Consider the following 12,189-nt stretch of genomic DNA (forward strand, 5'->3'; position numbering starts at 1 on the left):
CTAAAATCGCTGGAAATTGAGCCTAAAGTATCACAAAAGCATATTTCGGTGGTATTTTATGACAAAGAGGCACGCGAAATATTACATTTTTATATTGTTATATTATATATTGTTTTTTATTAATCAAAGTAGGATTTGTCGAGAAAACAAGATGTGACGAAAGGGCGGTATTTTCTAAAAATAGCGTCGTCTGCATGAGCTGACTTCGAGAGAAATGACCTCGGTGAAAGAAAACACACCAGGACACTGCTGTTGCTGACTTTTCTCTTTGACACTCAGATGGAGTTTGTCATTTCCTAAAGATGATGGCTACAAACGCCGGTGGGTTAACTTTATCCCCAAACCGTACTCAAGAATTTTCTCAGAACATTTTAAAAGCGGTCCAGTGGCGCAACGGTTAGCGCTGTTAGCGCCTGTCACCAATACAGTGAAGGTTGGCTGCCCTGAGTTCATTTCTCGTCTCGGGCACGCTGATCTTTCTCTGCACGTGGCATCTGTTTACAGGGCTGGCTGCTTGCCGTAATATAGCCTTAGCTGCTGACACGGCGTAAAACACCAATTCCCCCCCCCTCAGAACATTTTAAAAGCATCCGGTCACTTATTCAGTACAGACAAGTCTTGGAGTATCAATACAACGGAGAGATCTTGCTACAGCGGTGACACGGTGACAACTATACAAAACCACGAGCTGTTAAAACTATGATTGCTGGTAAAAGGCTTCAACAAAGATCAAGTACCAGATATGTAAAATCAAGGCTTTCTACACCCTTCTGGTCTACAGGTATCATCGTGACACAGTCACAAACATATCAGTCGTATCCTTATGCAGCTAAAAGCAACTGACAATGCGAGGGCGCCATTGATGTGCATGCTCGATGTACAGCTTAAAAAGAATCGAGGGAGACAAATATATGAGGAGCTTAAACGAGTCCTCGTGTGACTGAATAGTAATTTTTGTGTGCAGCTAATTGACTAAGAAGTAAGTTTTTACATCGATAAATATGTATCAAATTTTTATGTTATATTATGTTTAATGGTTAAGAAGTCATTATCAGCAATCAGATGTAACTATAAAATAAAAATTCAATGCTGGAAATTAACCATCTGTCAAATAGTTTTTTTTATCTTAGATATTTTAAATGTATTTATATTTTATTATAAACATGGAGAAATTCTCAGATACGCCCACTTAGTTACAAAGAATCAATGATAATACGACGTAGACTGCAATGACCGTGATTGTTGGCCATTAAGTTTTCATCTGGAGAAGATTAACTTACCAGTCTGAGTGAAGGTTTGGACCTTTTTAGTTTTTTAACTTAACTGAATAAAGTTCAGATATGTAGGGCTGTATTCCAAAATCAGCCGTTTCATTTTCTGGGCAAAAAAAAAAAAAAGTCACTTCTTGAAGACAACAGCCTGACCGATGCATCTTCAACTGGCTCCAAGACCTCGATAGATTTGCTGAACTGAGCCACACTCGTTGTTACAAATACTGCTTACACACAACAGAGCTCTCCAGTATAGGAGAGTAATTTTTCTTCTGCTTTCCTAGTGGCAGTCGAGAATGCCGATGTTTGAGGCTTATATCTTGAAAATTAAGCGTAATTAAGTACTCATAATTTGGGAATTATTACTTTAAAATGAACTTAACCCAATAATAAAGAAAAAGTGTCGGCCTGTAAGTGCTACACGTCACTTAAGTGTCTCTGTCACGTTGTTCCAATTTCATTCCTCCCTCCTCAACACCAACTCTTCCCCTCCTCCCAGCGGGCTAGTAGGTCACCGTGACACGATGAAGGCGCTCTTGGACTAACCTCCTCAACCTCCGACCTCACGTTAAAGAATATTGCAGAATCTGTGGTCGTCATGCAGCTGAGGACTTCAAGCAATGGCTGTGCTTTTTTGCATAAGGGAATGACATCGCCACTCATACTGATGAGGGCCAGGACTCCACTCGACAGCAGCTCGCTCGTTTCCGGACACACTGTCGTTATGGCCAAAAAGCCAGCGGTTTGCGTGGCCAGTGGGTTTGGGCCGATTTCAAGAGCTAAACACTCTTAAGCGTCTGTTTGATTCACGACCGACAGTAAAATTTGCATACTGCTCTGACCACGCTCATCCCGACTTCACTTTTTTCACCCGCTGCACGCCGACTGGCAATTACGTGTGAAAATGGCTTTTCATGGCAGAAATCTGCTTTTTTTTCAAGGCGAAGTTTGCGATGTGTTTATTGTGAAAGGTAGCAGCCCACCTCTAATAACGTTTTCTCTCTTTCTTTTGCTCTTGTTTCCTTCACTCTTTCTTTCTTTCATTATTCCGTCACCCTTGTTTGTTTCCTAATGTTATGTCACTTTGCAAATAAACGAATTCTTCCTCTTTATTTCTCTCTTTATTTTGCTTCTTCTCTTTTTCATTCTTTCTCTTTTACTTTCATTTTTCTTTCTTTTAATTTTTCTTTATCTTTACTTCCTTTTTCACTTTTTAAAATTTCTTTCTTTTGGTTCCTTATTTTCTTCCTTCTTTTTTGATATTTTTCTTTTGTTGATTTCTTCTCTCTTTTCCTTTTTATTTTTTTCTCTCTATTTGCTTTGTGCTTTCTTTTACTTCTGCTGATAGCATATTATCAAATGATCATGCTCATGACAGTCATCACACGAAACACACAAATGTGCATTATCCGCTTTACGCCACCTCCCTTCCTCACTTATTTCCACCCACTCTTGCCACACACAAACGCACACGCACACGCACACCTAAATATGTTCGTTCCATGCCGTCTAAGAAAAATTCTTCAGGTTAGTCGCTTTATTGAACACTAAAGAATAGAATTCTGGTGATGAATCGGATTCGTGACCTCATTATCGAGATATTAAGCAAACATTAAAAAAAGGATGAGTCGAAATGCACCTAGCGGAAAAATTAATTTTCCAGGTCCAAAAAGTGTTCATGCGCTTTGAAAGCTGAAGTAATTCAGCGTTTTTCACACCCTGAAATACCCGTGTCATCATACAGGGCAAATTGTCATTGGGCAAGAAAGAAACAAAATGACACGACAAAAGCACAAGAATTGAGAAAATTAAGCGCGCAGATGTCTCGAGAAGATAATCAATGTTATCATTGGGTCTAAGCTGTTGGAGTTGTTCACAGTGTTCATATCTGTAAAGCATTATTCACTGATCACCCAAAATAATCCATATATTTTCTGTAGGCGTTCCAGGTACTTCGGAAAATTATCTTTCAGGAGTAGCTCAGTAAACGAATGTGTCTCAGTTCCTTTTTTTAGCTGGACAAGGATGCTTAAATTGCACAAAGCCTGTCACAGTTCAACTACATGCACCTGTGGAGGCTTGACCTCCAGCATTAGTTTCGTGTTTTGTGTGAAATCGTTTCACGCTTTCCCAAGATCGACAGTTTTTATGTACTAATCAATCGTTTTCTTCTTATTTTTATGCAGGACGTTTTCACGACAATGCCATAGAATCCATTAAACTATTTTACCATCCTTCGTGCCGAGGGATAAGAAGTAATCCCGATGTTGTGTCTTGTAGAGGGTAATCCGTGAACGCATTGCAGGGCCTTCCCAAGGCAAGAGAGGTAAATTTCAGAGACGATGCTATATATCGGAGAAGAAACTGGAGTAAGTCGCTATTGGCACAGTCTGAGGCAAAATAGTTCACATTTTTGGCAAAATAAGTATACTAATTGTTTGACTATCAGACCTATGGGGTAAGAAACACCATAACAAGATTTGCAATACCGCAATCAGAATAACCAGTGCTAAGATAATAACTCACAGAGAGAGAGAGCCAGAGAGAGAGAGGCAGAGAGAGAGAGGCAGAGAGAGAGAGGCAGAGAGAGAGAGAGAGAGAGAGCAGAGAGAGAGGCAGAGAGAGAGGCAGAGAGGCAGAGAGAGAGAGATTTAATATAGTTTTTGAAGGACAGCTTCTAAGGAGTTTGCTTTCATGTGTTTATTATGCCTTGATTCTTTTTAGTTTCACTGAAAAAAACTGGCTTTTTCACTGGACATTCAGGTATTCTTGTTTGACAGATTAGAAAACACGATTATACTCTCTCTATATCCACAGATACGGGGAAAGACAAATACTAAAATGCCTCAAAGGCAACAGGACGTCAGCGAGTCGTGTTGACCGACAAACTTGGCATCCTTTCTGCACAAAATAAATACATAAATAAAAACTGAACTAAAAATTCCTCCCCCAAACCCCTTCCAGTAATAGCAAAAAAACACCTTCAAACCCATAAAGAAATGCAACCAGCCCTGAATAAATACTGAGTAGCTTCCGGAGATTTCTTGCAAAAGGTTAACCCCTCAGCAGCCGAGGCATCGTCGATAGCTTGGTCTGCAATTCGAGGAACATCAAGAGAGGAAAAAAATAAAAAATAAAAACTCCCAAGACTTGCAGACGATTCATCTTCCTTAGTGCGTTTTCTCAATTGCTATTGACGGAATGGCGCCAGAACTGTTTAAGGAAGCAAATGTTGCAGAAAATTCTCGATAAGTGATGGCGCATTGATCTGCAAAACGGACCGCCATAGTGACTACCCTTTACCACCCACCCACCCATCCCCGCCCGCAACCATCCCCGCCGACCTACCCCCACCTCCTCCGCCTTCTCCCCTCCCGCGCTCCTTCTGAAGTGTGTACGCATTTGTTGACGCGTATTTGCAAAGTAAATATTTGGAATGAGGATTGTAATCGGCGAAAATCAAATTCGTGTTAGTGCAATCGCTGCCGCGGCTCACTCAAAGCCTTCTATGCACCGGCCCTGCCCAACAGACCCTGCACAGTGTCAAGAGCCTGCCCATCCTGGTCACAAGCTGAAAATGCTCTAGGTAAATGGCTGATGGGGAAGCCAGAGATTGAAAGTCTCAAAGCGAATTCGACTTGGCAATGAAAGCACAAACTCCATCGAGTCCACTGAACCCTGCCGAGGAGTGGTCGTCTCCCCGGAACAGTCGTCGACAATTCTCAACATAACACATCATAACTGTCAGAGTTATCTTCTTTTGATGTACTTCTCAAGGTTGTACGTGCTCCAGCCGATGCAAATGATGTCAGCCTTTTGCGGACTCCGAACATACGCAGCACGTGATGTCGCTTATAAAAAGAACCAGAAAATGGAAGGTCTGTGGACATGTATGAAGGAATTTAAAAGTGCAGACATAGTCTTGTTTTCCTGCATATCTTGTTCGCTCGATGGATTTTAACTCCGTTTTCTCTGTAGCTTAGATCAACTAGGATTTGATGTTAATCCAGTCTTTGGTTTCATAACATCAAGCGAGATATGGCTGACTGGAAAAAAAACAACCATTTTTTTCCACTTGTACCTCATTTTGCGTTGTCATGCAAGAGAGAGAGAGAACTTACTGCCAATGTCTCTCTCTCTCACAAACACACACCAACCCACATACACACAAACTCATTTCCCTCCAAATTTATATTTGGACACCAGACATGTTGAAGTAAAGAAACAATACCGTCTGATAAAATTATTCGTGAAATCAGATGTCAAGCCAGCTTAACAAGTTGAATATTGAAAAATCAATAAACTTTTTTCCGACAGTCTCTCCTAGTTCCAAAGATACACCGAGGTTATAACACGGGGGCTGTCTTCTTCGGGATCTTGCAGTCCAAATGTCCAGATCCTTGAAGTGCAACTCTGGATTATTTGCTGAGCAGACTTCCAGATTGTTGCAATGCAGATTTCCGGATTCGTGCAGTTCAGCTTCCGAAATTTTTATAACGCAGACGTCTGGATCGTTGAAACAACAATATTTCGGATGTCTATTGTGCAGCTGTCCGGATTATTGAAGTGCAGCTGTTCTGACTCTTGTGCGGTGCACTTGTCCTCATTCCTGTACAGCAGGTGTGATGACGAGGATGGCCAGAGTGGAAGCGACGGTGAGGAAGAGAAAGAAGAAGAAAAGGATGCGGTCGACAGTCTGGGCCAGGCGTCGCCACTCCTGCACGGACTCGAATTCTCGCTCTTCGCGCTCGTGGCGCTCCAGGATGCGCGTGAGGGACATCAGCACGTCCTCGTAGTAGTGCGTTCTTCCTGCGGCAGCTGCCTGGCGCCTGCTGTTGCTGTTGTTGGTTCTGCTGGTGCAAATGTGGATGTGGATGTTTGTTGTGGCCGTGCTGGAAGACGTGGCCGTGAGCAGGATCTGCGAGCGACGGCTGCTGCTGCTGTTGTTGCTGCGACAGGCCCGGGGAGAACGGTTGGTGCACGTGCGGCACCTGCTGGTGGACGTCGCAGCCTCGCCGGCACAGACCGCAAGGCGATGGACTGGAAGACATTGGCGGCAGCGGAGGCTGTGGCGGTGGCGGTGGCGCTGGCGCTGGCGGGGGCGGCACTGAAGTGACAGGGACGGACCGCGGAGAGCGAGGCGGCGACTGATGCACGTGCGCAGCGGAAGAGTCTGCGTGCCCACCCCCCTCCGGAAGCCCCCCATTCTCCACGCACATCTCCTCGCGCAGCTCGTGGGCCAGGTTCTCCAAGGTCACCTTGAGGGACATGTTGCGCATCAGATGGCCGGCGGCGTCGTTGGCGGCGTAGTTGTAGCTGCGGCGGCTCATGAAAGAGCTGCGAGTGCGCACGTTGCCCATGAACAGCGCGCGCAGCCAGGGCGGAATGTCGCGCTTGTCGGGGCCTCGGTGATGGAGGTTGAGCACAAACACCGTCATGATCACTGATATGGAGGTCAAGGACATCACGATGGTCAGATAAATACCTGACGACAGAATAATTAGTGGTCAGATAAATACCGGGTGTAATACCTATCAACTTAATATTTAGTGGTCAGAAAAACACTTGCCGACAGAACATACGGTAGAGAACATATAGGATTTATTGGCAAGGGATACACTCATGATGTCCTGATGTCGAAAACACACACAAAACAGGCACATAATTTGATGTGTGCACTGAATAGGTTTACTATTAAGAACCAAACGCCTGACATGTGGGACACAGCCTGGAGTAACTGATAATCAGTATTATCGTGACTATTATCGTGACGAGGGGCTCGATAAGTTACACAGCTGATGGCTGGGGTGCCGGCAAAAGTGTCACAAGATATGTAGGGTCTTCAAACATGACTTTCTGCCTTCCCTAATCTTACTGAGGAGGGCCACACTGGTGGCTTGTTGAGGGACATACACGTGACTTATTATTATAGTCAGAAATGCGATAGAATAATGAGGGCGACCAGCTGAACTATGTGATGTTGACAAATACGGGGCTTATTGATGAGGAGCACACTTTACTTTCTGCCGATGGGTACAACATGTGACTTACTGATGAGGGGCACGAACTCGGAGGTTTCGGGGAGGTTCTCGGCCACGGCCAGCATGAAGACGGAGAAGGCCAGTAGCACGGTGATGCCCAGGGCGATCTTCTCGCCGCTGTCGGGCGGGAGGCAGAACACCAGCAGCGTCAGCGCCGACATCATGACGCAGGGGAAGACAACATTGTACATGTAGTACAGCGTTCGACGCCGGATTCTGCCACAGAGTCAACGCGATCCGTCTCGCTAAACTGGAGCTGAAGATTCCCCATTCTTCCTTCATTCCTTGATCCATTCTTTCTTTTCTTCTCTTTCTTTCGTTCGTCTTTCTTTCTTTCAGCCCCATCTCACTTTCATTTTATCCATTGCATTATATATTGTGCACATTTTAGTCTTAACCACACCCTAGAAACTGTAAATTTGCTGTGCTAAGATAGACAATTGTTTCAGTTCTGGTTGGAGAGTGTAATGAGTTGAGGTGGGTAGTGTATTGTTTCTTGTACAAACGGTGTCTTGTGTCTGACGTCTTGTGTGCGTCATTTGTTCCACGTCACTTAAAGCAGAAAAAGACGTCATGCATAGGAAAAGTGGTTGCTTTAAAAAAATGGCCGGGTGATCCGTGACAACCAACGGTCTTTGTCCGCCATCTTCTATGTAACTCGCACAGTGACATTCCTCTGAACGTCCGCCTCTTCGATTCGATTCATCTATAAATCTCTTCATCCTCATCATCATCTGCGGGGATCGTCGTTGTGTGTGTGTAATAAGCCGTGCGTATGCAAGGTAAGTGTACGTTCGTTTTATTACATAAAGAATAGCACACGAGACCAGCTCCGCTCTCCGCATCACTTCCGCTGGAAGTCCTAACGAGAACTATTAGGCGTACCTGACGTAGAATGTGACGTCAGGGAAAGGTTCGTCACAGCAGGCGTAGCGCACAACGTTACGGACGATGCGAATGTAGATAAGCTCCCATTCGCCGTTGACCACGTAGTTGGACAGGTCGACCTCTGTTGTCCGATTGGTGATGTCGACCTGTGAAGAGAGTCCCGCACATGCCATCCATTAATGGGTCAAAACATGTACAGCGAACTGTTAGATGCATATTTGTCTTGCTTACAACTGTGGGAAGTGCCTACGAGGGCAGGTTTCTGACCGGTTGTTAAAATAGCTTATGGTTCAGATTCCTGCAACGTGTGTATGGGTTGCCAGACAGTTTTACTCATCTGACGTAGGCTTATGCCCTCGTGACTATCTCTAACTTTGATATTGACATCAAGAAAATGTCAATCATCTGCTCAGACAGAAACTGACGTTGATGCAGAAGATCGAAGGGATCAAGGCCAACGCTGTGTAGCCCTGCATGAGAGTATTTACTGAATTAGTTGTTGATATGATAAGATGGTAATGAAAATGTGAAGATGCATATGTTGTACGATAAATTGACACGTTGAAGATATATGCTTCACGAGGAGCCAAACGTTATTTGATAAACTAGCTATAGTCATAGTGAGGTAGCTACAGTGGTAGTGAGCAAACAGTAGACACTGAGTTATGATCGTAATCACCTAGCTATCGTCACAGAGTGACAATTGTCGTCAGAGTGAAATAAAGTTAGCAAGCAGTAGTTAGCTAAATAAGTCGTAAAGGCTAGCTAGCTACGTGATGTACTTACAATACTGTTGCTGTTGTGATAGTGATGACTAGTTATCTGTAGTCATATAGTGAGCTATCTGTAGTCATAGGAAACTAGCTTTAGCTGTAGTGAGTGGTATGATAGTGAACTGGCTATAGCAGAAACCATCTAGTTATATAGTAATGAGCTGGCTATGGCCATAATGGGTTAGCTATAGTCATTCTATTAGTTATATTATTGTTGTGCTTCCATACAAAACTGCTTATAATTGGCCTCTGCGATAAATAATGTTATAGTTACAGTGAGCTAGTCATGGTCAGCCAGCTACACTCAGTCTAGCTATAGCCAATGTCGTTATGAAGTGATTCTTAGCTAGCTATAGTCATAGTGAACTAGCTTTTGTAATTCATAGCTAACTATAGTCATAGAGAGCTTGCTAGAATCCATATTAGCTAGTCATAATCATTGAACTAGCTAAAGTCAGTCTTAGCTAGCTAAAGTCTGTGAGCTAGCTATAATTATTCTGAGCTAGCTATAGTCACAGCGAACTGGCTATAGTCATTCATTGTTGTAGTGATAGCTGACGTTTAACTGTTGACATCTACTACCTGGTAGCCGTCGTAGGTCCAAGAGCCGAACTTGAGTTTGCAGGTCTGGTAGTCGAAGGGGAAGTAAGTGACGTCCACTTTGCACGAACTTTGCAGCTTGGTTGGGACGGGCCAAAAGACGTTGCCAGTGTGGTCAATCATGGCGTTGGCCGGCATCAGGCCGTCAGTGTATTCAGCAGCACTGCGGTCAGCATGACACCAGGTCCCTCATTATCATTAACCACCACCACCACCACACCACCACCACCACCACCACCACCACACCACCACCACCACCACCACCACCACCACCACACCACCACCACCTTTTTCAACATCCAGGAAACCGGAAGTATCAAAGAAGGAAAATAGGGTGAAAGGAGGGGATTAGGTTCCATCTCCCCCATGCTGTGACCTAGACAACGAATTATTATGAGTTCCGATCCCTCTTCGGCTATGTGGAAATCTGATTTTTGCGAATAATCTCTCTCAACTAAGCTGATGGACAAAATGAAGCAGTTTTTCTGTTGAAAAAGCTCACTTTAAACAAAATCTCCGATAGGAATGATTTAGCCCCTTCCGCTTGCAGAAACAAGCCTTTCAAGCACTGATATTATCACACCAAAACAGGAACAGGTCAAACCTGTGAGGTCACGTTGAACCATCTTATTAGCATACATTCCCAGCTGTTTCATTGGCTGTGTGCGTCACGATGTTAACGTCACAATTTACGACACAGCTGTACACAGTGCTCGAAGAAATCTTTACAACACGCAGTTTTCGTAAATTAGCCTTTATCTTAAAGTTTATGTCTTCCGGAAAATCGATGAAAAGTTTCAGATTTAGATTAAGAAAATAAGCAATTAGCTGAAATCATTTATCCTTCGTCACATTAGGCCTCGCTGTATGGGGCAGGCTTATCTCCTTTCGTCCTCCACCACAACTTAATTCCTGTTTTCCTAGTCTTTTTTTACGGATTGAGGAAACCTTTTGAAGCCGCACTTGCATTAAGAACTCATTTCTTCTGGTTACTGGTGTGTCTTTAAGGTATTTCTGTGCTTTTTTCAGGGACGCGATCGTAGTTTAAGCAAATACTGCTCTCGGTGAGTTTTATCTCGTCCAATTAATATCTCTCATTCCTAGCTACAAGAAAGGGTGAAAGGTGGTATCTCTCACTCCAAAAATAAACGAATCTTGGGTTCAAGAATTGAAAGACAGGGAGCTATTTTCCAATCTTCGACCCAATTATTCGTCCAATATCTTGAAAATGAAAACAATCACGATCCACTTAAAGTTGATAGGGTAACAATGCTAATCTAGCAGTGCAACTGATATTTAAAGACGCCATGTTTTAAAAGATAGTAACTAGACTGACTTGTTGTAGAGGACGATATCCGGAAGCCAGATCTTGTGGCAAGGAATCCGCAACATTGTGATGTTGTTGAAGTCCATCGGGTCCCAGACGAGAAACTCATCCACCCATTCCTGCAAGAAACGTGAATGGAGATATAATATTTTTCCTCCTCCTAGAAGTATGTGAAGCAAAGTGTGCTGACAAAAGTAGCAATTGTGAGGCACAGAAAGTGTGAATCGATCCAGCTGGTGCAAACACGAGATTTCACGGTCTTCGGCATGAAAATCATTTATGCTTCTTGCTCCCAAAACTAATGCCTTGTAACTGTACACTGAGAAAATGAAGTGGAAGGCAAGCAGGGACAGAAGTAAAAGGAAAGAGATAATGTTTCCAAGTTTACATGCACGGAAAATTAAAAATATATTCCTAATTATAGTGGTTCATGAATAATAAATACCTTTACTTTATTGAACTTCTCTGAGTTGCGGGCTGCGATACAAACTGGAAGAATGGTGGAAGACTGGGTTAGAAAATAATATTGGCTGTGTTGCAGGACACGAAGGACGGGAGACAGCTCGGCTGTGATAGGTTCAAGACAGAAGGGGGGTGGGTACAACTGGGTTGTGTGAAGACGAGAGAAGACTGGACTGTCTTGAGATACATCGAAGACATGGGGTGGGGGTGAGAGCCAGCTATGTGTCGTTGTCTGATTCGCATGGGTGTGCTCGTGAAGATCCGATCTCATCGCTCTCTCCCATCACGAAAAACCGATTAGTTCCACGCTGAGCAGGGAAAGATGGCCACTGATTTGCATTTTAGGTTCACATATCGAAAATTAATTGCAATCTCAGTCTTTATTCGAGTTTAGAAAACAAAAACCGCAAAATGCATTTTTAACTTGACCGCCAAGGTCATTCATTGCCTTAACTTTTGTTCGTTTTTTTTTTTAATTCTGACGAGCAGGTAAGTTGACCCTTGACTCTAACATCTTCTTTGATGTAAGGAAAATTATTCTTTGAAAAGAAGGATTTATATATCCTTCAAAATACAAAACACTTTATTCTTCCTGAACTTTGAACATCCTTCACTGTGTACTAACATTTGTTTTAATCATTTCACCTGTTTAATCCTTCATCTCTAAACACCTGTGACAATAATAAAAACGACTATTTCCCCTTTTCTGATGCAGAGGCAGCTTCTAACTGCTTTGTTTACGAACAAAATTTCGTCAGAGGTGCAGTTACGACCATTCAGCACAGCAGTTTGCCATTTCCCTCCCTGACTCCAGCAAATGAAGACTT

At 43.4% G+C, this 12,189-nt stretch overlaps 1 protein-coding gene across 2 annotated transcripts in view; it reads right to left on the reverse strand.

Annotated features, from left to right (window-relative positions):
- Positions 1–2,485: 2,485 nt before the first annotated feature.
- Positions 2,486–12,189, reverse strand: part of LOC112554695 (acetylcholine receptor subunit alpha-like) — a 40,742-nt gene continuing 31,038 nt past the window's right edge. For both annotated transcript variants that reach the window (XM_025222650.1, XM_025222651.1), the window contains exons 5-9: positions 10,910–11,019; positions 9,556–9,736; positions 8,198–8,346; positions 7,323–7,528; positions 2,486–6,756 (exon numbers count right to left, since the gene is read on the reverse strand). In XM_025222650.1, coding sequence (XP_025078435.1) covers positions 5,810–6,756; positions 7,323–7,528; positions 8,198–8,346; positions 9,556–9,736; positions 10,910–11,019 — 1,593 coding nt within the window. In that variant the 3' untranslated portion in view covers positions 2,486–5,809. The remainder of the gene's footprint in view (positions 6,757–7,322; positions 7,529–8,197; positions 8,347–9,555; positions 9,737–10,909; positions 11,020–12,189) is intronic.

Source organism: Pomacea canaliculata, linkage group LG13 (genome assembly GCF_003073045.1).
Source record: "Pomacea canaliculata isolate SZHN2017 linkage group LG13, ASM307304v1, whole genome shotgun sequence".
In the NCBI taxonomy this organism is placed as follows: domain Eukaryota; kingdom Metazoa; phylum Mollusca; class Gastropoda; order Architaenioglossa; family Ampullariidae; genus Pomacea; species Pomacea canaliculata.